The following is a 23,936-nucleotide window of genomic DNA, read 5'->3' on the forward strand; positions in this document are numbered from 1 at the left end:
CCCGAAACCTAACTAGCGGGGGGCTAGCGCCGCCCCCCGTACCCCCGGCGAACTAACCTGTGGCTAACCTATGGCGATAGTGCAAACCCCTTGGCGGTCTTGGCGGGGTACTGACGCTGTAAAAACATTGCCGACAATTGGCCGAAATTAGTCTTGGCGGGACCTCTATAACTTCCAGCATAACCCGCTATGGTCTCTACCTGTAGGTCGTTCTTGCCTCCTGCAGTGAGTGACCATCTTGTTCGACTCGCCTACCGCGCTTCCTGCTTCCTTAAAGATTTTCTGCTGCCTCCATCATGCTCTACCTATTTCTTTCCGCCCGGTCGGTGAGGCAAGTTGCACAGGAAGCAAAACTGGATCGACGTGCAGGCTCGACACATCCATGCGGCACGGAACACAGAACGTGGAGGGTTGGTTTGTGGCCTGATAGGCGATGCTGCAAGCCGTGCAGCGACTCGCAGCTCCTCCTTCCGTCCACCATCCACCGTCCACCGAGCCTCCGGTCATGGGGCCGCTTCACGACGATCTGGCTGGACTTGACAATGGCGGCATCATCTGATCCCAAGTCAGACCACCGCGGGGTAGGGATAGCGAGCGTTATTGACCACCTATCCGCTGGAAGGGCAGACTGCGCAGCACAGCATGCCGCGTTCCGTCTGGAGCCGCCAGTTGCAATGCAGTGGAACCCTCGACGCACTCGGCAAGGCAAGCCGTCTTGGCAGCGCGCCCATCCTCTACCCCGCGATTTGTCGCCACGCCCGCGCAGCATCGGTCCCCCATTCGCCAAGATGCACAAAGCGAAAGGTCGGCGGTCTGGCGGTGAGCTCTACAAGTACAAGGTAGAGGACAAGAAAGTACGACGGAGACTGGAAGCTCAAGATCCCATCCCCAGGCCTTTTTCTGGGTGGGGTATTGGCAGGGTGGGAGGCTATCTGGCTGCGTTAGCGCCGCGCAGGGATTCCACAGCTGACCCCCCCTTTATCGACCCCTGGCCTGTCTCAGGCGTTCAGTTAAGGCAGGCAGTCGAGGCAACGGGCCTTATTAGCCCCGGCCTGCCGCCCGCACTCTCCGTCGCCGACCTCCTGGCACTCCCAATCGCGCTTTACGCGCCCCCTGTTTTCCCTTCTACTCGGGAGGCCCGTCGACGGAATTGGAGAGGCCTGGAGGAAGGCAAGATGTCCTGCTAACACGCCAATTGCTGCTGTCGGACAGCGCAGTGGTGCCTATCTAGGGCGCGGCAGACCGCGTTCTACTGTGTGACCATCCGCCTCTGCTCTTGAACCCCTCCTCCCGCCCCCTCCAGGGACGCCGACCCTCCTCATTCTCTGTCCACTCCCATGGCGTCTAGACTTCTGAACTGACGCGCTGCCGCACGGCCTGAACTGACGCGCTGGGGCACGCTCAGCCCGACCAGAGGATGTTATCTGCCCTCCTGCGACCCTTCTTCAAGGGCAGCAGCTCGCGAGCTGAGGACCACGCCGACCTCGAACAGGACATTGTCTTCCGACCATCGATTGCAGAATACCACCGGCACCTTCACGCCACGGCCGATTTTACCGAGGCAGACGACGATGACGAGGAATCTGTTGACGGTGAACAGTCCCGCCCCGCGCGAGGGACCCGCACCGAGGAGGACGAGGATGGCCTCGCTCGGTCTGCCGGCCTCCTGCCTCTGTTCACCGCTGATCATCTAGGTGAGCGTCCGCCGTTGTTCGTAGGGTTGACCCCACGTAATTCGTGGTCCTCAAATGAATAGGATTGCTGACTCTGGATTCCGCAGATTCACTACCTGTCTACAGCCTGACCCACGCGATTCGCAGCATTGTCCAAGCGAGGACCGAGGCCACGTTATCTTTGGAACAGTTGAGGTCTCTGCAGGTGTTTCAGTTCCTGATCAAGCCGATGTTGCAACAGATTCGAGCCCAGCACTTCTCGCCCGCCACCCTCTACGCCTTGCTGGCGAATTGCCTACAGTTTAAGAAGGAGGGCCAGACGTATCCCGGAACCGCGGGCACGAGTGGCACCAGAGCAAGGGTCTGCGAGCTGCTGGCCATCAAGTTGCTCAAGGAGTATACCACGCGGGAGCTCGTCGATGCGCTCTGCTATGACTTCTACCCCCTCCAGGGCATTCCAGGTTCACAGACACCCCTCATCCCAGGGAGCCGGCCCGAGGCGGCCGCTCTCCGGACCTCGACCTTGGAACTCGCCGTCCGGGCTGCCGCCAAGCATTTTCTGTCTCACCCTCTCGTGGTACTGCAACTCGAGGCCATCTGGAACGGCGCCATCAGCTTCCTTCCCAACCGGGAGGATCCCCCGAGCCGTGCCTCCGCCTCGGGCGCTGCCGGGAGCAACCAATCTCGCCGCCAGAGCACTGTTCGTACGCCGCTGCTAGGTGAACAGCGGACAAAAGAGGAGCCTGCCCGCTTCTCGGCGCCCCCTGGCCGGCGTTCTGTGGTCCTTTACGACCCGCGCACCGCCTCACCGTTCAAGCTGTCCCGGCTAAGGGTTCCCCGCTACCGGCGGATCATCTCTATTTGCTCTTTGGCTGTCTTGATCTTCCTGTTCCTCGCCGTTCTCGGCCAGAGGTCGACCAGGATCACCTCGCTGGAGCTGCTGTTCTGGTTCTGGAGCGCCGGCTGCATGCTGGATGAGATCGTCGGCTTCAGCGAGCAGGGCGTCTCGTTCTACGTGATGAACTTGTGGAACATCTTCGACCTGGGTATCTTGCTGCTGCTGATCGTCTACTACTGTATGCGCATTTATGGCGTGTTCCTTCTCGACCCTCACCGGTGGAACCAGAACGCCTACGATGTCCTGGCCGTCAACGCCATCCTCCTGCTGCCCAGGATATTCAGCGTCCTGGACCATTGCCGCTACTTCTCCCGGCTGCTGATCGCTCTCCGACTGCTAGCAGTAGACCTGGCGGCCGTGTTCGCTCTCAGCTTGATCTGCTGTAGCGGCTTTTTCGTTTTCTTCGTATTCTCTAATAGCCCCGACGACCCTTTCGCGCTGGCATACAGGATGTTTCAGATCTTCGTTGGCTTTACGCCGTTTGCCTGGGAGATGTAAGTGCAGCTTGGTGCGCCAATAGTGAACACGGGAGACTTACCGCGCCCCTAGGTGGCCGTCGTACAACTGGATGGGCAAAATCCTCATGGGCTTGTTCCTCGTCATCAGCCATTTCATCATTCTGTGAGAACTGCCAACCGAGTTATGATGCTACCACAGGTCGAGCTGACTCATGAATTAGTACCATGTTCATCACGGTCTTGACCAACTCGTTCATGTCGATTGCCCCGAGAGCTTGCCAGGAGTACCAGTGAGCGCTTTGCGGAAACGCCATCGCCAGTCGGGAGCTGACAGGCATTAGGTTTACGTTTGCTATCAATACCATATCGATGGCGAAGAACGACGCTCTCTTCTCGTACGTCGCTCCGGGAAACATCTTCGCGTGGGCTCTCATGCCCCTGAAATTCTGCATCTCGCAAGAGCGGTATGTCCGGCTCAACCGTGCAGCAATCAAGGTCACCCATTTCCCGCTGCTTTTGTGCATCTACCTGTACGAGAGATATTTCCTGGCGCCCGACATGTATGAACCGACGGACCTGGTTGATAAACCTCACCGTGGTCGCCAGCATCCGTTTGCAGACCCGGCCAGCAGGTCGGTCTTTATCGGTCCTAGTATTCGCGTTCGTGAACAATCGGTGCTTGGATACCATAAAGACCGGGCTCTGGAGGAGGTCTTCCGACTCGCCCCTGACATGCGGACGCAGCGGCGGAATGATCGCCGAACAACCCAGACCGCGATTCGGACTCGGATGGATCAGCACGATGCCGGATTTAACTCTCCCAAGAACTACTCGACCGTTGACAGCAGGGTAGGAAGCCACTGGTACAGGAGGCCGAGTATGAATCGCGGGGGGCCCTCCAGGTTCTCGAAGCACTACTCCGACGTCAGGTCCGCGGCCAGCGATCCTGCAGACTTGATCTTGGATGCCCCTTTCCCTCCTCTTCCGATGGCAACGGACTTGTACAATGATGGGATTGCACGGAGCGACTATGCCTTCGATACAAAGGATATCAACACGGATGGGGATGCGGATGGGGACGACGAACTAGTCACGAACGACGAAGAGGAGGACAATGCGACCAACACATTAGATGAGAGTGGAGTGGCTGGGGAAGCGGCTATCGACGAGGACTACTTCACTACCCCGATCACGGCTCGATTCACGAGTAGTGCCGAACTCGCCACCGACTCCCCTCGACCAGCCACGTCTCGACGGGTGCCGCTTCACACCCGAACCTTGTCCACCAACACGATCCTCTACGCGCCGAAGGAGGACACCCGGCCGGGCAGCTCGTCGTCCGCTTCGGCCTGGCCTGTGTCTCGACCCTTTTCCCGCCCCATCAGCACCCGCCCCACCCCCGTCGCAACGCCCACGCGAGCCGACGGCCGCCGTTCCCCGCGCCGCTCGCTCTACCTCGCCTCCCGTCCGCGCTCGATGATCGAGCCAGGCGACATCACGGCACCCCGCACAGCGCCGTCGTCCAACCGGGCAAGCTTGACCTTGGAGATCCCCACGAACGCCAGCTCTAACCCCCAAGCCCGCCGGCGCTCTCTAGCCCACCACCTCCTCGACGACGACATGCTCGGAGCGCTCGATGACGACACCAACGCCCTAAGCGCACCGCCCAGCATCACCGCTCATAACCACAACAGGAACAACGGCGACAGCAGCGGCAGCGGCAGCAGCAGCCGCATCACCAAGCTGATGCTCGCCAAGATGAAGACGCTCGAGGACAGCCTGGGCGACATGGCGCGCGAGATGCGCACGCTGCGCCGCCGGCGGTCGGCGCACGATGTTTTGGACAGAGCCGCCGTTGTTACCGGCGATGGCCGTGGCAGTGACGATGTTGCGGCGACGAAGGTTTGGGGTAGGCACCAGCACCACCAACATTACCACCACCACCACCACCACCACCACCAGCATCAGGATCGGCACCAGCTGCATCACCGGACACGTATCTCACCCGGGTCGGATCCAACGTCCGTTTCGGGACCAGGACCCGGACCGGGTGCGCAGGCGATGATTGAAGTCGCTGTTGCGCAAAGCAGGGACCGCGACCGGGACCGGGACCGGGCCAGCGCATCTGGGATTGGTGGCGTCGCCGGGCCGAGGAAGTCGCGAGCGGCGACCGCGGCTACGCCGAGGAGGGTCATAGTACCGGGGAGGAGACCGGGGGTCTGGCGGAGTCCGCGCGAGGACAGGGAAGGAACCGCTGGTGCGTCAGGTTTGGGGATTACGGACACTATTGGCGGCGGCGGTGGTGGTGACAGTAGGGCGAAGTGGAAGGAACGGGAACGGGCTGCGGGAGCGGGCGGTGAGGAGGGCGTCCGTCCAAGCATGTCCCCTGGGAAAGAAGAGTTGGTGGTCTTGGCGAAGCGGCTGTCTCTGTGAGGCGGGTGTGCAGAGTTGTTGCACCTCCGCTCTACTCAGACAGGTTGCGTTGTGGGAGACGGGGTTTCCCAGTTGCGGTTGATTCCCGGCGCATGGCACGGGCTGCATTCATTGGGCGGCGTTTCGGGTGCATTTGTTGGTTTCTCTACTCTTCCTGGTTTGGATAATGGTGTGGCAGCATTCTGATGTACGATAGCAAGGCATATCTGGATGCCTGGGATTGCGCGGCACTATCTGGGGAGGGCTGGGTGTGGACGGACACCGTCTGGAACGGTCTGCTTATCAGCCCGCACATGTAATGCGGTGGCTTTCGGCGTGCTTGTGATTCACAAGCTTTTCGTTTCTGTGACTCCGTTTCTGACTTCGTTTCTGTGACGTACCTGTTTTCTCTCCGTGTGCTTCAGTGCCCACCTACTTCATTGCCCACCCAATTTTTGCTTCATGGAAACCTTCCCAGTGTGGTTCGTCTGCGAGCCTGACACTCAGCGTGGTGAGCTTACCGTGCTGAATGAATTTCCCATTTAATCCCAGCAACGACATCTAATGGTATCGCGAGACGGACAACGTGAACTCCAGTCCCATTTCTGACCCCAGTTCTCCGCCCAAGGAACACAGCCGTTTGGTATCATAATCGTGCATAGACCCATGCCTTGGGAAATCCGTGTCCACCCTCAACAAAACAAACCCCCAGGTAGCAGCTGCGTCATCATCATAGCACTCCAACTCGCGCAATAATTGTCAAAACAGAAAGACGGCCCGGCCGGAAGGAACCATGGAAAAAGAGAGACTCAGATGCCCCCGCCGCTGCGCTCGACAGGGACGAAACAGTGGTTGTCCGGGTCGCTGGCGTACTTCTCCTGGTTCGCGCGGTACCGCGCCGCCATGTGTCGGAAGCCGAGGCAGGCGCTGGCGACGAACACGCCGGTGGCGGTCAGGATCGGGTGCCGGCTGGTGTGGGGGGTGGGGGTGGTGGTGGTCTCGTCAGCTACTAGCCAGCTACCCAGCGTATAAAGGGCAAACACGACGTGGGGATCTCGATGAGGAGGCGTGATGGAGCTTCGTCTCCGGGGGGCTGGTTGGAAGAGGATCACAATATTGGGTGGGGGGGAGTGGGTGGGTGAGTGACGGAGTCGGGCTCGGCGTTGGGAAACATGCTGGTTGTTCTCGAGGGATGAACGACAGGCTAAGTTCTCTGGATACTTACCGGAACACGCGCAGAGCGGAGAGCGGTGCGGAGGGAGTGAATGTCGTGCCACGGGTAGGCTTCATGATGGATGCCGCGAGTTGTGCGAGTTCGACAGATACGATTTGGTGGAATGATGGATGGAAACGCCCTTGATTTGTGAAAAGCGAAGGTAGGCTACCTAGGTAGGTAGGCAGTTTGTGTGTGGTTTGCGTGGGAGATAAGGCCGGAGGTAAGGCCAGGCCGGCGGTGTGGTGACGGAGAAGAGTGATGAATGTATGAGCTCGGTATTTGGGCTGGAGAGCTCAGGCAACCCGTGGCGGTGTGCAGATGAGGGCCGAGACCGAACCGACGGAGCTCTCCCAATGGCAATGACTAACTAGCTAAAGTTCAACCTTGCAACGAGAATCCTCAAGCGCTTGACGGCACTAGCGAACTCGGAATTTGTCTGGGAAGAAGTCGATAAGGCCAAGAGACGAGAAGTCCGGTGGTCAACAGGAGTCTCGCCGCCATCGTCGAGCCACCAAGCCCCTTCCTTGCTGCCTTGCCCCTTGTAGCTTCTCGAAATAAGGTTGGGGGTGAGTGGCACGCGACACCTGCAGGAATCCCAGGTCCTGACCCGGCCAGATCAGGGCAGGGGCGGCTTCGGTTCGGCTGTCACTTGCGCCAAGCACTGAGGGGCAAGCAGCTTGGGTGGGACGAACTGTGCTGCGTCGTGTGAGGCCTAGACCGTTGGGAGGTCGTCGTTAAAGAGGTCCCGCCAAGACTAATTTCGGAGACTGCCGCTTACAAGTATTTACAATCGCCACGGGGTAAGCGGGGCCTCGACGACTTAGAGCAACATCAACAACGAAGAATTGCAAAGACTCGTCGCAACAACTTTGCGAAACCTCAACCAAATCGAAAAAAAAGAAAACGAGGTTAACCCACACCCTAACTTTAACCCGAATCCTAACTATTAACCTAAACCCTAACTAGCGGGGGGCTAGCGCTGCCCCCTGTACCCCTAGCGAACTAACCCTTGGCGATAGTGCAAACCCCTTGGCGGTCTTGGCGGGGTACTGACGCTATAAAAACATTGCCGACAATTGGCCGAAATTAGTCTTGGCGGGACCTCTTTAACGTCTACCCGGATTAAGTGTACACTTAGTGCAGTTAGTAGCACTATTTCACCAATCAGGTGCTCGCCTGCCTAGAATAAGTGGAGACCTAACTAATTGCTTAGTAGCCAAAGCTCCTAACGGGTCGTCGTTAAAGAGGTTCCGCCAAGACTAATTTCGGATTTTACCGCGTATAAGTAATTACAAATCGCCAAGGGGTGAGCAGGCTACGACGACTTCGAGCAACATCAACAACAACAATCGTAAAGACTCGTCGTAACAACTCTATAAAAACTTAACCAAATCGAAAAAAAAGAAAACGAGGATAACCTATACCCTAACTATAACCTGTATCCTAACCTTAACCTAAACCCTAACTAGCGGGGGGCTAGCGCCGCTCCTGTACCCTCGGCGAACTAACCCTTAGCGATAGAGCAAACGCCTTGGTGATCGGGGTTATATAAAAACGTTGTAAAAACATAGCCGACAATTGGCCGAAATTAGTCTTGGCGGGACCTCTTTAACGTCTACCCTTGACCCGCTGTTGCCATGTTCAGATCATTAGCAGTCTCGGGTCACCAGCCCTTTGTCAGAGCTCTAGTCAGACAATGGTCATAGAGCGGCACGGATACAAGTCGGTGATAGGGCTGTAATAAATTGGGGTGATGGACTACCTGGACATGGGGGACCTAGTTTTTCTGTTTTTCTATTTGTCTCAGAGCGTTGCATTCGTTACTAGGGGAGGTCTGACCCTCTAGTCATATATATTTAAGTGGGCTAAGCCCATCTTCTTCATTAGGAGGCAAGACATTAAGCAGTTGTCAATATACGTTCGTTGATACTACGTTGGTGGTCCCCCTTCTTCTAGGAAGGCTATTAAGCCTCTCCTTCTATTGTTCTACCTTTGTCTAGACGATAGGCATTCGAGCTATTGAGCTCTAACCGTATTCTTATTGTCCTTTCTTATGTTTCCGCTATATCCTACTAGACGTATCTAAGCTACATATCTTCCTCTCGGAAGATAGCCTTCCTACTACTTGATATACACTATCTTCATCCGTCTAGAGGGACACTATATTCCTTTAGAAGCTATCTTACACGCCTAGTTCTAGGTATAGTAGGGTAGGTTAGTATAGAGGTTTTACACCACTTTAAATGGGGGCTCAATCGGGGAGAAGCTTAGCTCTATATCTAAACGGGATAGTATAGACTACGAAGTTTTCTAAGATCGCAGAGCTATACAATACTATATTGATGGCTATACAACGACGATATAGCCGACCTATTGAGGCTCTAGTATACCGATACCGGCATCTCTAAGAGGCGTAGAGGCCTATTGAGGCGTATACGTTCCAGGGGTCTATTGAGACCTTGTCCTAGGAGACCTTCCTTTGCCTAGACGGTATAGGGCATTGAAAAGATATCCTGTTATCCTTAACACTTTGAAGACCTGTTGAGGCTTCGTCATTATCGACGTAGCAGTTGTAAAACGCTAACCTAATCGAAAGACGATAGTCCTGTCCTCCTAAGCAGAGACAAAGGCAAAATTTTCATCGATCGTCATTTTCTTCTTTAGTCTAGCCAAACTAGTTATAAAAGCGATCAAGTGTAGTAGCTACTTATAAGCTTCTAAGCTTAGGGCTACACCTTTATAATACTTAGCTCCTTTTAACAGTATATCTAGTACTGTTTTATATCGGATATAAGGTCTTAGCATAGACGTTTACTTTTCTTCTTAAGAGCTATACTCTTACCGCTATTATACTAGTTAGGTTTAGTATATTGGTTGCCAGGGATGTCTAGGTGATCTATAAGGAACCTATAGTCATCCTTTAGGGCCTTTAGACCGTATATTCCAAAGGAATCCGGCTACTTAAGAGGTTTTCTTCCTTTAGATAGACGTCGAAGGAGTCGACATTCCTATAGAAGTATATACATTAGTCTTTTTATAGTCTATCGATATAGTTGTTGCCTTTCTCGAAGACGATAGCTAAGCGCCTGATAACTAGACTCTAGCGATATATACGTACACTGTCCATAGAAGCTCTAGGAATTCTATCGACCTCTACAACACCGTTAATCCTAACGCCAACCTCCGAGGGAGAGTCCGAGGACGTATCTATCTTATAGCCTTTCCAAGGTATACTAAGCGAAGAAGACCTAGCCAAAGCAACGTAGATACCCCTTCCGTCTTCGCTAAATACCTCTACTCCGCCTATCTATATAGAGGTACCTATAGTAACACCTTCTAGTCAATCCAAAGCCGAAGCTCTAAAGAAGATAGCTAAGTACATTCTTACTATCGCGCTTAGCGCAACCTTTCTGACCCTAGCGAAGGCTAGCCTTTAGGGCCGCTTCTCTGGTCAGAATACCATATAATAGATCGAGACCTTCGAGGAGATGTACGAAGCTTATTAGGTCACCAATAACAAGACCTATATATACCTGTTCGAGCTTTAGTACAATACTACGATCTGGCCTATCATCCGTTACTAGGAGAAAAAGGACTAAGACACCTAGGCTACTTTCAAGGCTAAGTTCCTAAAGTGCTAGAAGAGCGACGATCCTAAGCAATATAGTAACGGAGGTTACCTTTGTAATCTAATCGAAGGGAGATGCTAGCCGGTCAGTAAGGTTATCTACGACTACTTCGAGTTGATTGACTATATATATACTATCGCCCTTACCAAAGTTCGTAAAGAGCTATAGTATATAATCGTTCTAACGGTATAGTATACACTTGATTAGCAGATCTAGGTAGCTCTTAAGGACCGTTGGTATACCCTAAAGAAGGACGATAAGGACTTTATCTATACTATAAAGTGGATAGACTTCCTTGAGTTCGTTTAGGATACTCTTTAGAAGGGTCTTAACGTAGAAGACCTCTTCCTTAAGACCTACGAGCGTAAGATCGATCTATAGAAGTACTACTCGCCTCTAGCTACGTCTACTATCAAGACGACTCCTAAGTTATAGAAGTAGGAAGAAGAGGAGCTGAAGAGAGCTCTTATACCTATGCCCAACGATATCGACGATCTAGCTAATTAGCTCTAGCGTCTATATATCTAAAAGCAAAAGATTGTCAAGCAGTTCGAGTGGAAGATCGAGGCCCTCCGTTTACATAGAATCGATCCTATTTCTAATAAGATCGAGGTTCTCTAAACGTATTTCCAGTAGTAGCGGAGTCGCTTATAGGAGAGACACGTTGGCTTCGTCACTGGTCTATATATTGACAGTCGTCCCCCTAGCTATAGTAGACCTATAAGTTCTAGCTATTGCTACTACTACAGTGACTCTAACTATATAGTTCTCGAGTATATAGAGGCTACAAAAGCTATAGCTATAGGTCTAATATATTGTAAAGGTACGGATTACTATCTTGGTGATGGGAGTAAGAAGGGCTATATACTAGCCGAGACGATCACCCTTACGAAGGCGGATATTGACAGTGTACAAGAGGTCGGTAAGATTGGCTAGCTCGTTCTTACGTATATAGCCTATTGCCTACGATATAATAGCTACCCTACGTACTAAGTGTACTATTACGAGTACAAGCGTCTAAATAGTCGCCTATTTAAGCTAGATATATCCCTAGTACTAAACAAGTACTATCTCCAGTAGCCTAAGCTATATTAGGAGCCTACGACCGTCTAGACGACGATCAATCGTCTTATATACGAAGGGGAGTCTAAGCTTATCTCCACCTTCTATTATATAGCGTCTAATCAGTTGTCGTTTTATATAGTCCCATTAGAAGGAGGTTGTATCTTGACTTAGAAGGTTGTCCTACGACCTACGCTGAAGGCTAACGAATTTCGTCGACTACCTCTTCCTCTCTCTGGCCAGACCGAGGGGGAAGCTAAGGGGGAAGCTAAGGAGGAAGCGGACGAGGAAGCGGAGACTATACTTCAACGTATACCACCTACTAAGCGTCGGTTCACTAAGGACGAAAGGGAAGACGTACAAGCTCCCTCTAGACCTGTTGTCTCCGACCTAAGAACCTATATAGCCTATACTCTCAGAGTACAACGAAGACAAGGTGATCGAAGTCCTCTAAGCCAACGACGTGTTTACACCTAATACCCCCGAATTCGATAACCTACCTACGTATCTCCGCGACCACTTTAGTGACGTAGAACTTAGGATCCTAGCTATGTACTTAGTAGCGTTCAAGGAAGCCTAGCTCCCTAGCTAGAGCGAGGAAGGAGTAATCGCTACTACCCAAATCATCTTCGCGCCCTAGTCAAAGAAGGACGTAACGTACTAGGCATACTATCGTAGGGTCGTAGGACTCCTACTAGACGGACAGTTTAGTGGCGTACTACCCTTGTAAGACCCTATAGGCGACCTTGGACGACAGCTATAAGGCACGTTTCTAGCACCTAGCGCCGTTCCACCCCTCCGACTAGAGGACTAGCCAGTTGCTTCAGGTCCACTAACGGCACTCGTAGAGGATCTTAACAATATATCGACTTAGTGGAATATTGAAGCTAAGATTATAGAGATTACTACGCTATAAGCGACCACGATACAAAGGCTTGTCGATACCCCCGTGGACAAGATGGACTATAAGCGCCTTCTCGGCAGTAACCTAGTCAAGAACCTCGGGGCACTGGTACGAATAGCCTTTAAAAAGATAGTATTCGATCCCTACCTTTAGGAAGAGGAGACGCTCGTCTATACGCTTATAAGGAGGCTAGACTACCTCGAGATGCCTTATATTCTAGTATAGAAGCATCTTTAGGCGCAAGGATTATCTACGTTATCTAGCCGAACGTCACCCTTAGTATAGTACTATAGCAAGTGCCTTTACAAGGAGCTAACGAAACCTAGACGTCTACTTCGCCTACTACTATACGACCTATACAACCGTACCTTTGCCTACAAGTATAAGTATCTAGTATAGTAGCAAGGCTAGAATATATATATTAAGGAGATAGAGGAGTACGAGAGACAGTATAATCAACTACTATAGCTAGCCGGACCTTCGTAAGCCGAGAGAGCTATATATAGAGAGCAACTCAAGGAGTAGCGACGATGAGAGGCGTATATCAGAGAGCTTTTGAGGTACGAGCTTGCCCATAGGAGCGTATAGCAAGCTCGAAAGGGAAGTGTGAATTAGGGTAATGGACTACCTAGACATAGAGGACCTAGTTTTTCTATTTTTCTATTTGTCTCAGAGCATTGCATTCGTTGCTAGGGGAGGTCTGACCCTCTAGTCATATATATTTAAGTAGGCTAAGCCTATCTTCTTTATTAGGAGGCAAGACATCAAGTAGTTGTCAATATACGTTCGTTGATACTACGTTGGTGGTCCCCCTTCTTCTAGGAAAACTGTTGAGCCTCTCCTTCTATTGTTCTACCTCTGTCTAGACGATGGGCATTCGAGCTGTTGAGCTCTGACCGCATTCTTGTTGTCCTTTCTTGTATTTCCGCTACATCCTACTAGATGTACCTGAGCTACGTGTCTTCCTCTCGGAAGACAGCCTTCCCACCACTCGATACGCACTATCTTCATCCGTCCAGAGGGACACTGTATTCCTTTGGAAGCTATCTTGCACGCCTGGTTCTGGGTGTGGTGGGGTAGGTTGGTGTGGAGGTTTTGCACCACTTCAGTAAGGGACCCCCTGTGGTTTGTGGCCATGGCCCATCATTGGCTCCATCTCCCGCTGAGCGCTGGTGCGTAGGAACTAGGGGTTTGGAGCCCGCTTCGCGGGCTCGTGGGTTTTTTATCTGCATTTTTACATCACATGACTTGCTTACTGTTACTACTAGCTACCTGCATTACCTGCGAACTGCTGGCCCACGGCTTGCCTCCCGGCCTACGGCTCCCACAGTTGCCTACCTACCTACGTTGTGCCCGCGTTATACCCCCGGTGCCCGCGCTGTGCCCCCGGTGCCTACGGCATGCCCCCGGTGCCTACGGCATGCCCCCGGTGCCTGCGTTGTGGCCCTAGTGCCTGTGTTCTAGCCCCGGTACCCACGGTATACCCCCGGTGCCCGCGTTGTGGCCCTGGTGCCCACGGTATGCCCCCGGTGCCCGCGTTGTGGCCCCGGTGCCCGCGTTGTAGCCCTAGTGCCGCCCATGGTATACCCTGCGTACGGCTCCCCCGGTTGCCCACCTGGCCGCGGCTCCCCCAGATGCCCACCTGCCTACGGCTGGCCCAGTTGCCCGGGCTCCTACGTACGGCTCCCCTAGTTCGACGGTGCAGGCGCGTAGCCTACGATACAGGCGCGTAGAGAAAAGGAGGAAAAAGGAAAACAAAACAACGGGGAAAGGAAATGACGATTTAGCCGTAAGCCAATAGAAGGGCAAGGAAAAATCATTAACAGCTCTGTACCCTGCATCTGTTATTTGTTAAGGCTAAAGAGGAGGAGTGCAAGGCCAAAGAGGTGGAGAGCAGTAACAATTAGTTAAGGAAGACCCCTGTTTTATAGCAAAAAGGAGGATCGTACTACCTGCCTAGTTGTGTAGTATATATATTAGATTTTGCGAGTCCCACGCGCTTGAAAACATCCCGTGATCCGTTGTCCGTGTTTTGCAATAACAGGGCGTTTGATGAATCCAGAAACAGGGCGAAGCAAGGGAAGCGTGGTTCCACATCAAAGACGGCCTCTCCATATGAGACGCCGGAGTACACCGTCCCGTCCGCCGAGACGGCGTGGGAAAGCGTGAACTGAACCAGGACGCCGAAGCCGAGCGGATCCAGCTTGCTGGGCCGGAATGAAGGCTCACAACACCTCTACGAGCGGTGCCTAAAGGTCGAAGCAGAAGTCAATCTCGAGAAGGGAAGGTTGGGTGATTGGGGACGTCCTCGAGAAAGAACTTACCCAGAGCCTAATCCGGCCGCCGCAGACCTTCCCGTACGGATCCTGCCCGGCTAGTTCGACATGGCAGTATAGGAACTCGGCAACGAGTCGTGCGAAATCCAGAGGGACGAATTGTATGTGCGCGTCTAGCGACGCCCAGGACCAGGACGGAGCGCGGTACCCTGCGGGCACAACAACGTCACACAGCTTCTCGCGATACTCGTGGTCAAAGCCGTCGGACACCTGGACCCTGACCTCTCGGCGAGTACACACGCGCCAGGCCAGGTCTTCAAGCATGTGGCTCTTCCACAACCCCGCGTAGTAAGTGTCCTTTGTCTCCCGGGCGACGAGGCTGGCAACGCCGGAGAGCGCGGGAAGCTTGTCTTCCGGCCTCGTCATCTTTCTCTTGGAATAATTTTCAATCAACCCGAGCCATCCGGCGTTCCAGCGCCCATGTCCCTGGGGGTCGACATGGGCCGGGTAGCCTTCGATCAGCGACAGGCCCCCATCCCTCGGGAGTCCGTGCTTGGGCCATGACTGGCTTTCGCGAACCATCAGACACGTCGAATGGAACCAGGTGTTCCGGATCCTCGAGCCGTCCTCAGCTGAGATGCAGCCCTCGAGCTCGGATTCCCAGTACATCTGGTCGCGGCACAGGTGCAAGGTGCAGGGCGACAGCAGTCTTTCTTGCAGCGTCCACGCCCTCGTATTGAGCGGATTTTCCGCAATGGGGTCCAGGGGACAGCCGAATTCCGGGATCAGGTACTCCTTCAGCTCGCCCTTCCTCCACGTGGGCATCCACTCCAGCGTACATAGATCCGGCACTTTCCACCTCCGTACTGCGCGTCCATGTACACGAACGGGGGCCGCCCGATCCAGTGTACGTCGTTCGGGTCGGCCGAGTCGTTGACGACGTACGGCGCGGCGTCCTGCTGGATCACCATCCCTACCGACCTCTCGTCCGGGGACGGATGCGCGGTCTGGATGCGGTCACGAAAGTCCGGGAAGCACCCGCTGTCGTCGCCAGTCGAGCACGATGCCGCGATAGTCAGGTAGCAGTCGCCGTAGACCGACGCCATCCGGGCTGCCTCGCGCTCCCAGTCGGCCGGGTCGTCCTGCACGATGCACAGAGAGTCGATCCACAGGTAGCGCACGCCGAGCGCCCTCGTGATGGCGACCGCGTCGCGGTACGTCTTGGGCAGCGCCGCCAGTACAACACCCGCGCGCCGTGCCGCGATCGTCGAGCGGGTGGTTGTGAGCGATTGCGAGCTGCCCCAGCAGTGGCTCAGCGCGATGTACCTCCCGCGCTGTCGGCCCCCGGTCTCGACGAGCTTGACGCCGTCGAATTCGCCGTCGGTGTGGGTTTCGACATCCAGAACGCGCGAGGGCAGGAAACCGACAGGCAGGCTGTCCGCGGCCCGTGCCCAGCGTCGAATCCGCCGTATGCCTAGGGGGGACCATGGGTTGGCCGTCCGGAGTCTTCCCGGCACTATGGAGGCAATGGGTGTATCTTGTGTTCTCGGTCAGCCCCTAGTTCGCCTGGCTGTGCGTCCTCGTTGTAGGCTCAAACTGCCACTTGCCGACCAGCCTTACCTACCGTCATCGGTTCGAAGGCGGAGAAAAGTGCCCCGGTGGTGCACGGTGGTCTCGTTTCCCTCTGCGTCGCGAATCTGTGGCGTAGGAGCAAGGCGCACGCCCAGCCCGATGAGCAGGAGACGCTCGTCTTTGCGAACGCGGGAACCGCTGGTCTGAGCAAGACCCGAAGATGCAGTGGTTGACGGAGCAGCAACCCTAGTCACCTCAGTTTGCTGGCGGCTGTTTTTCCACCAGTTGCCAAACAGCCAAGGTCTGACAGAGCGGTCATCTGCAAAGCCTGTTGGGTTTGCTTCCGAGGATTGGGACTCTTCCTCGTCGTCGCGTCCTTGCTCTGGAAACGAGCTTATACACGTCCCAGGATTGTACATGCCGATATACGAAACCTCACCGTCGGGGTGGAATGCGCGGATCCCCCCAATCTCGTTCAACCTATTCTTCCGCCCCCGCTCAATTTTTTTCCTGGTGAGGTTGACGGCTCTGAGGATGAGGTGGCAGAGGGGGCAGCTCGACGCCGAGTCCCTGAGGGCGGCAAGGCTATGTTGGTGAGGAATGCCCGGCTCGCTCTCGAAGGGCAAGCTGTCGAAGGGAATTCCCTGGCAGCATTTGCAAAGCTTGTTCCGTTGTGCATCCATGTTGTTTGCGTGGCTAGTGACGGCGAGGTCTAGGTCCGCTAATACCTCTCAGTTCTCCTTCCAGGTAACTGCAGCTCGAAATAGTAGGAATCGAGAAGAAAGGGAGTTTCTCGTGCGAAGCAAACGTCGAGCGGGCATAGGCTGCTTCACAATGTGTATGAAAGAAGGGGTTGGGTTAACGAGGCTCGGTGAGGTTTCCCATCCAGTCTGGTCCTTACATAGCCACATGCAGCCTGCTCGAAACGGCAAAAGGCGCGGGGGGCGAGGCATTCAGCTGAGGACAGGCTGCCGCAGGGTGCACACTTCCCGTACATAAGTGGATGGTCACTGAGATCAAGCACACCCGATCCCAGTCAAGCCCGTTGCGTTGTGTAATAGCACTTCAAACAGCGACTCCAGCGGCCATGCCGACGTGGGATTGTGCCGGTTGCCATGAGCGCACAATCCCCAACCTCGTTTGCATGGGTACGTATGCAGTTTTGGGTCCCTAGTCTCAGGGGCTTGTCTGGGCAGAGCGCATCATGCCCAAGGCTTGAGCTCGGATTGATGGCTCGAACTGCCATGAAGTAGACTAACCTGAGACCTAGACTGCAAAGTGGCCTTCTACTGCTCAGCAAAATGCAGAGAAGAGGACGTGTCCCACAAAGCAGTGTGCTACCCGTCCGTCCCGTTCGAGGCCTCGGCCTCGATCACCTCCCGGCTTTACCGCTCGAAGGGAGTCAGCGAGTTTGAAAGGAACCAGCTCCTTTCCTTGGGCGTGGCAGCCGCCGGCAAAGCCTTCGTCGTGTCCAGCCGCGAGGTCAGCATTGGCCCGCGCAACTTCGTTACAACGCGCCTCCGGCTCGACTCGAGGAAGCGCACGCTGCTGACATTCCGGCCCGACGCCGACGTTCGATACCAGGTTACCACTGGAGGAGGGCTTCAGACCGCGTGGATGGTGCCGAGCGTGAGCAAGAGCAGCCATCTCTCTCTTTATCAGGATATCGACGTGTTCGTCCTGATCGCGCCTGGCCAGCGCATGCTCGCGGATCTGGAGTCTCGCCGAGCGCTCGCGCAGGGGACAGCGGTGCGGGACTTACAGGTCCCGGATCGAGACCTGATCAGGTATGCGCAGTCTCTTCATCGGGAAGAGCAGGCGGAAGATGTATGGTTGTATATAGTGGAGTGGTACCCACGGTGACTATCTCGAGCGGTCAGCAGATCCGCATTATTTACACACCATGCACCCTCGCATAACCCCCCTCGCGCAAACCTGTCCCTGTGCGCCTAGCTAGGTAGTTTGATTCTTCCACCTGGTCCGACTGGCGCCTTCTTCGAGTACTCGGGTGCGGCGTGGAGAGATACCTACACCTCCGTGGTCTCATAAGCCGACACCATAGGACAATAATTAGGTACTCACAATGACTTTCCATCATTATCTGCGACTCCGATGCCGAGCTGGCCTGAATGCTCGCCGGGCTGTCTCCTTCGTAATTTCCTGTTCACACAGGTTGGAATAGGAGCGTGACGGTTGGGAGAACCAGCCATCAAGCCGCAGAAACCGAAATTAAACTCATGGGCATTGTCTTACTCTGAGAACTAGGAACTAGACCCTCCTCATAGGGGGAATTGTGTTTCACGGGCCTGTCCACAATGTACCGTACGAGCGCTTCTATTAGGCACTTGCTGATGAGGAGATGTCTCAATAGCCTCCCAAGCGCGGCATTGGAACCGGTCTTTTCCTTTTTTTTCTTTTTTCTTTTTTTTTTTTTTTAAACACTGTTTTGCAACCCTCAAGGATCCCCCAAGTACTTCCGTGGCCCTCCAATTCTCAGCCCACAAAGTCGAAGGGTTTACTCAGCTTTGTGGCTAAGTATTTCATGAATCGGCGATGAAGACCGTAAAACAAAAGCAACTACTTACCTCTACCTATCTGCATCAGGCATCCCGTCATCTTTCAAAGGTATTATTGTGTGATAGTGGCCTCACTAGTGTAGCTTCTCCCGCGCGCTAGCTGGGACACTGCTGCGGGTTGTCACAAATGGATAGGTTTCATGCTATATTGGTGTAGGTTTGCCGCCGTTGATTGATTGGGTCTTGTAAGCCAGCATTTACTCACTTTCAATCGGTTCGGCCCATTGGCAGGTGACAACGAGGTAAAGGCTGTGACTCAGTGCTCCGTCGCGTACTCCTTAACCAGCCGTTGGATCAGGCAGCAGCTCTGGCGCAGGTGCTATTGGATGCGCAGGGGGTGCAAGAACCACCAAGCCGCAACCTGAACCCCTCCTCCTTGAGAGCCCCGCGATTTGAGAGAGCAGTTCCAGCGTTCCCGTCCTGGGGAGAACGCAGCGTTAGGCCGATCACGAGGATTCTGCCTAACGGCCTCCCCTTCTGTTGATGAAGCCCCCTTCCTCCGAACAACTCTTCTTGTTGCCTTTTTGACTTCCTTCTGGCAAGGCTCCGAGATCCGGACCGCTGATGACCTCCCGTCCTCTGGGGTAATCTCAGCTCAGGCTCGACCATTCCTGTTTGCCTTGGGTTCCCGGTGCGCGGACCTCGAGGTAGGCATCCAATCGGGACCACTGGCGGCTTGAGATCGAGTGCCTCCGGAGGCCTACCGCGCTGCTGGACCAAGCTCCTCCATTCTTTCCTCAATCAGCCCTTTAACCATTGTCACCCTCGTCGACTCGGCTCGTGTCCAAGTCCAAGCTTCAAAGATTCAAGGCGACGATCAGCTCGCCGGCAGACGCCATGGAGCCGCCCAACGTTGCGAGCCTCAATGGATCCACCCTCAATGCCATCGATGCGCATGTGGTAGAAATCGCCTCGCTCCGGCGGCCCATGGCGGAAGCCGACGACACGACCGACGGCTCAGTGTTGGCCGTCGTGACGTTTCCCAAGGACAGCTCTTCAGCTTGCGCCTGTGATGGGAGCCCATGGCAAGATGTTCATATCCGCATGAGCTACGAGAAACTCGTCAGTCTGGGCTCCGGGAAGATCCAGGACATGTTGACCCCACGAGCCCAGGCCCGCTTCCGTCGACGGCTGGGGCTCGAGCAGCCGCACCAGCTCCCGACCGGCATCAAGTACGTAGTCGACTTCACCCCTCCCCCGGAAGGCCCGGAGCTGGCCGACCTCACAGCGGCCCTTTGGCTGCCCCGGGTCGCCAAGCTCTGGTTCCTGGCTGGCCACTTTGTGCCCGACCACGTTCTCGAGGCCGGTCCCGGCGTTCACACGCGGCCGCTGGCTGACAAGGCGGTCGGTGCGATCCTCGCTCTCGGCCACGACGACGTTTGCAAGGGCGTCTCATGTGGGTACAGACCCGTGCCTGTCCTTGTAGAGTTATTGCTGCTGACCGGCTACTCTAGGTCTCACGAACTTTGGGGAGTGGCAGACCAAAGAAGCCGTGTCTGGAATCACCGACGAAAATGACCACGTGCCCGCATGGCGCAGGGTGGAAGACTATTGCCCCATTCGGCACCGTGTGGCCATTATCCGAGTTCTCAGGGCCATCAACGGCGACAGCCTTCTCCTCAACTCGGCCGTGCGCCTGTGGACCGTCGCTCAGGTGGCCATATCCCTCGACGTGCCGCAAGTCGTGGTAAGTTCTCCATGTCTTTTGTCTGTGGAAGGCCGCTGGTTAACACACACTCCAGCGAGACCCTGTCGCCCAATGGCTCGTGGCGCCGCCGAACACCAAGTTCATTGAGATCTGCCCGGAGAAGGCCTTCCAGCTGGCCTACGAACTCAAGATTCCGAGCGTCTTGATCGCGGCCTTCAAGATTCTCGTCAACGAGCTCGCTATCGACTACGCCTCCTCGGACCCTTCGCCTGGTCGGCCCCAGCTTACGTGGAGCCAACGCCGCCGGGATGACTACGGGGACTACCCCTCCGACCCGGTCGAGTACGCCAGCCGCGCGTTCGCAGAGCGCATGAATAACCAGCTCAAGATGCTCCTATCCGACGAAGTGTTTGTTCGCCTTCCCGCGCGGATTCCCGAGTGGGATAAGCTGCAGTATCTCGGGACTCTCATTACATCGCTCGGTCCCGGCCCTCTTCTCGATGCTTACGAAGCCCTGACAGCTGCTTTGCTTGCCGTTTTTCACGGATGGATCGACAGAGCGCTCAACACTCACTACTTTTCCGGCCGGATCCAAGACTTGACAGCTGCTCAGCGCGCGCACTACATCCCGGAGTCCGAGCGCAAACCGCTCATCGACCTCTACCGGCAGCTCAACCCGTCCCAGAAGGTCCTTACCCCCTTTTTCTGGGACCGCCTCTTGTTCACGGAATCCTTCGACAGCTTCGCCGCCACCTTCCACGCCGGCCATCGACTCTCCATTTACGACAGGAACTTCAAGCGTCACCTTCGCGATGCCCTCACTTCCGTTCCGCCCCTCCTCAACGTAGACCTCACCCACCCCACCCTCGTCGCCGCCGCCAACTCCCCCACCCTACCTTTCCCCGACATGCTCCCCAGCTTCCACCTCGCTGAATTCCACACCCAGCTCTGCGCCGCCCTCAAGCAGCTCTGCACCGCCCACCTGCACCACGTCCGCGACCCGGACCCGGACCAGCAGCAGGGCATCCCCTTCTTCCTGTCCGACCACCTGCTCCTCTCGCTCGACGAGCACGAGCTCAACTACCTGCCCATCTGGGCCGACGGCCTCGACGACGGCTCCGGCGGCGTCTTCCAGGACGCCATACCCGAGGCCGACATGGGCCCCAGCGAGCCGGGGCCGGGTTACCACACCGGCCTGACGGTCGCGACGGACGCCGACGGCGAGACCGCGTCGGAGGCCGCCGCGACCGTGACGCGCTATGCCGCGTCGACGGTGGCGCCGTCCGATCTGGGCATCGGCGCGCTCGCGCTGGGCAGCGATGCCGGTGGCAGCGGCACTGCCGCTGCCGCTGCCGTTGCCGAGCGGGGTGTTGTGGTCGGGGGCAAGGGCAAGGGCAAGGGTGTGGGTCGGGTGCCGGGTGCGGAGAGCTTGGATGTGCAGCGGAGCGGGCTGTCCGTGACCGATACGACGGGCCGAAGCGGCGGCGGCGTGGCGCCGTCGGAGGCGTTCACGGCGGAGGACGGGGACGTCGAGGACATGTACGCCGCCGCGCGGTTCGCGCAGCCGGCGGCGCATCAGCCGCAGGGGCAGGCGATCGAGCAGTATGTGGCCGAGGCGGATGAGGAGGGCAGCGCGGTCGGCGGGCCGGGGGCTGGGGGCGGGTATGGGGTTGAGGATATGGACCTGGACGGGGACGAAGACGGGGATGAGGACGAGGGTGTGGAAATGGAGTGGGACGACTCGGACGACGGGAGCTCGACGCTGTACGGGTTTGAGGAGGTCGATGTGGGCGAGGCGTTATGACTTTTTGGGCTTTGATTCGGTCTGTTTGGTTCTCGCGTTGGGTAAGGGTAAGGGTCGTGGTCTGAGGCGCTGTCTGGGTCTTTGGGATGTTTGGGCAAAGGGTGGGACAAGGGAATGTACGACGGCTGAATGGCGCTTGGGCGTGGACTCGTTGAGGGTTGATAACCTGGTATGTCATTTTTCTTGTCGTTTTCCCGGTCTCTATCTCTTACCCACCTCGGCTCTCTTGTGGTATATTCTTGGAGTTGTCGACAAAAGGGGGGCTTTGCAAAGGATATGATCAGCTGCTGTTGTGGTTTACAATTTATGATTTGGGATGGAAAGCAGCTAAGTCAGCAGATAGACTCTCGGAATATGCTTTCATAGCACTGAAGTGGGACCGCAATTATACAAGCATCAAGTCGAGTGTATTCGACGACGTACATGCCATCCTGCGGTCGCATTTACCGGTACTCATCGACAACCAGGCCTCACAATCTATCCTCTATTCAGGGTATTCCCACTGCCGCGCGGATTCGCCTCGACGAACTCGTCCCACGCCCGCGCCTTCATCGTCTCGGCGTCGGCCTTCTCGATGTCATCCTCGTCCGGCTCCGGCTGCTGCAAGCTCGCCTCGCCGCCGCCCTCGATAATCCCGCCGCGCCGCCTCTCCTCCTCCAGGTACTCGTCGATGGTCATGGTCGGCAGGTTGTGCCCCGGCCGGAAGACGCCCCGGGCGAGCTCCTGCCGCGTGTTGAGCAGCGTGAACGGCTGCAGCGGCTTGCCCTCCTGCGAGAGCAGCGGCCCGCCGGGCAGGTTGCGGACGGGGCGCAGCGGCGCATCAAGGCGGTCGCTGTAGTTGTCGCCCAACCCGCCGGCTGTCCCGCGCTGTCGCCGCCGCGCGTCTTCCTGCTCCTGCGCGTTGGGCCCCGCGGGCGAGGGCGACTCCTCGGACGGCGCCAGCGCGAGGATCTCCCACTCCCGGTTGAGGCTTTCGAGCGCTTGGAAGGCCATGTGGGTGCTGTAGTCGAGGTGGGCCAGGTGCGCCTGCCGGACGGCGCCTTCGTCTCCGCCCCCGTCCTCGGTCCCGTACTCTGGCCGCTGACGGAGGTAGTCGAGCTTGGCGCGGAGCTCCTTTTCGGCCTTGAAGATTGCGATCTTGGCGTCGCGGCGGGCGGCGGGGTCTGAGGTGGATATCATGCTGAAGGTGGTCGGCGAGTCGGTGTATTGCTCGAGGAGTTTCTGGTACCTTGGCGACAGCAGGCCATAGGAGTCTAGTTGGTGGAGGTACTGCTCGTAGGCGTCGCGGGCGGCTGAGAGGATGCGCTTGCGCTCTTGCGGGGACGAGGAGGGTAGCCTCTGCGTTAGTTCGGCGAGGTGGAAGTGGATGAGGAGGAAGGGCAGGTCGGTGGTCGAGAGGTCCTCGAGGGACTCGTTTGGACTGAAGATGGCGAGCACGCTGATCATGCCGAGGCAGGTCTGATAGAGTTTTATTGCTGATGACACCGCGTCGGCGTATTCTGAGGAATTGGGACTGAACGTGGCGTTCTCGATCGCAAGCCGCTTGGACTCAGCGTCGGCGAACATGGCCTTGAGCGAGCGGGTTTCGTCGTCCATGGCTTTTGTGGGTTGCTTTGGTTGGGCAATATTGGGAAGTCCAATCAGGAGTTAGGTAGGTCTATAATACCTTGACTCGACAGGGAGCTCCGATGTGGACGGGGATCTCTAATTTCCTTGGAGTTGGAGTTGGAGCTGGAGACGCGAATCAAGCTCTCAGCGCGAGCTTATCTTATCGCAACATCTGGCGGGGTAGCTACCTGATGTGGGGT

The 23,936-nt window shown here is 55.9% G+C and overlaps 7 protein-coding genes across 7 annotated transcripts; 4 read left to right on the forward strand and 3 right to left on the reverse strand.

Annotated features, from left to right (window-relative positions):
• The first annotated feature begins 224 nt into the window (after positions 1–224).
• On the forward strand, positions 225–1,334 carry THITE_2115459 (uncharacterized protein). The gene has a single exon (XM_003653196.1). The coding sequence runs from the start codon at positions 543–545 to the stop codon at positions 1,185–1,187; it is 645 nt and encodes a 214-aa protein (XP_003653244.1). The 5' UTR covers positions 225–542; the 3' UTR covers positions 1,188–1,334.
• A 1-nt stretch (position 1,335) lies between these two features.
• THITE_2115461 (uncharacterized protein) lies at positions 1,336–5,567 on the forward strand. The gene is made up of 5 exons (XM_003653197.1): positions 1,336–1,694; positions 1,781–3,065; positions 3,121–3,192; positions 3,251–3,319; positions 3,371–5,567. Exons 1-5 carry the CDS (start codon positions 1,418–1,420, stop codon positions 5,460–5,462), a joined length of 3,795 nt encoding a protein of 1,264 aa, XP_003653245.1. The 5' UTR covers positions 1,336–1,417; the 3' UTR covers positions 5,463–5,567.
• A 478-nt stretch (positions 5,568–6,045) lies between these two features.
• THITE_2115466 (uncharacterized protein) lies at positions 6,046–6,928 on the reverse strand. The gene is made up of 2 exons (XM_003653198.1): positions 6,667–6,928; positions 6,046–6,410 (listed from the first exon to the last, which is right to left on the reverse strand). Exons 1-2 carry the CDS (start codon positions 6,729–6,731, stop codon positions 6,251–6,253), a joined length of 225 nt encoding a protein of 74 aa, XP_003653246.1. The 5' UTR covers positions 6,732–6,928; the 3' UTR covers positions 6,046–6,250.
• A 7,549-nt stretch (positions 6,929–14,477) lies between these two features.
• On the reverse strand, positions 14,478–16,783 carry THITE_2128899 (uncharacterized protein; the record flags this gene model as incomplete). Its single annotated transcript, XM_003653199.1, has 4 exons — positions 14,478–14,501; positions 14,577–15,339; positions 15,396–16,002; positions 16,153–16,783. 4 exons carry the CDS (start codon positions 16,781–16,783, stop codon positions 14,478–14,480), a joined length of 2,025 nt encoding a protein of 674 aa, XP_003653247.1.
• A 404-nt stretch (positions 16,784–17,187) lies between these two features.
• THITE_110245 (uncharacterized protein) lies at positions 17,188–18,149 on the forward strand (the record flags this gene model as incomplete). The annotated part of the gene is made up of 3 exons (XM_003653200.1): positions 17,188–17,248; positions 17,371–17,887; positions 18,062–18,149. 3 exons carry the CDS (start codon positions 17,188–17,190, stop codon positions 18,147–18,149), a joined length of 666 nt encoding a protein of 221 aa, XP_003653248.1.
• A 1,364-nt stretch (positions 18,150–19,513) lies between these two features.
• On the forward strand, positions 19,514–22,128 carry THITE_2045585 (uncharacterized protein; the record flags this gene model as incomplete). Its single annotated transcript, XM_003653201.1, has 5 exons — positions 19,514–20,072; positions 20,131–20,367; positions 20,423–21,696; positions 21,751–21,993; positions 22,036–22,128. 5 exons carry the CDS (start codon positions 19,514–19,516, stop codon positions 22,126–22,128), a joined length of 2,406 nt encoding a protein of 801 aa, XP_003653249.1.
• A 378-nt stretch (positions 22,129–22,506) lies between these two features.
• Positions 22,507–23,878, reverse strand: THITE_2115467 (uncharacterized protein). The gene has a single exon (XM_003653202.1). The coding sequence runs from the start codon at positions 23,722–23,724 to the stop codon at positions 22,606–22,608; it is 1,119 nt and encodes a 372-aa protein (XP_003653250.1). The 5' UTR covers positions 23,725–23,878; the 3' UTR covers positions 22,507–22,605.
• Between the last annotated feature and the right edge of the window lie 58 nt (positions 23,879–23,936).

Source organism: Thermothielavioides terrestris, chromosome 2 (genome assembly GCF_000226115.1).
Source record: "Thermothielavioides terrestris NRRL 8126 chromosome 2, complete sequence".
Lineage (NCBI taxonomy): Eukaryota > Fungi > Ascomycota > Sordariomycetes > Sordariales > Chaetomiaceae > Thermothielavioides > Thermothielavioides terrestris.

What these genes read in the sequence shown, in the direction of transcription:
- THITE_2115466 (XM_003653198.1), bottom strand. Translation starts at nt 6,731, where the DNA reads ATGAAGCCTACCCGTGGCACGACATTCACTCCCTCCGCACCGCTCTCC. An exon ending in TCCGCTCTGCGCGTGTTCCG is followed by an intron (nt 6,411 to 6,666) that starts GTAAGTATCCAG and finishes CCCCCACACCAG; the next exon opens with CCGGCACCCGATCCTGACCG.
- THITE_2115459 (XM_003653196.1), top strand. Translation starts at nt 543, where the DNA reads ATGGCGGCATCATCTGATCCCAAGTCAGACCACCGCGGGGTAGGGATA.
- THITE_2115461 (XM_003653197.1), top strand. Translation starts at nt 1,418, where the DNA reads ATGTTATCTGCCCTCCTGCGACCCTTCTTCAAGGGCAGCAGCTCGCGA. An exon ending in GTTCACCGCTGATCATCTAG is followed by an intron (nt 1,695 to 1,780) that starts GTGAGCGTCCGC and finishes TGGATTCCGCAG; the next exon opens with ATTCACTACCTGTCTACAGC. An exon ending in ACGCCGTTTGCCTGGGAGAT is followed by an intron (nt 3,066 to 3,120) that starts GTAAGTGCAGCT and finishes CCGCGCCCCTAG; the next exon opens with GTGGCCGTCGTACAACTGGA.
- THITE_2115467 (XM_003653202.1), bottom strand. Translation starts at nt 23,724, where the DNA reads ATGGACGACGAAACCCGCTCGCTCAAGGCCATGTTCGCCGACGCTGAG.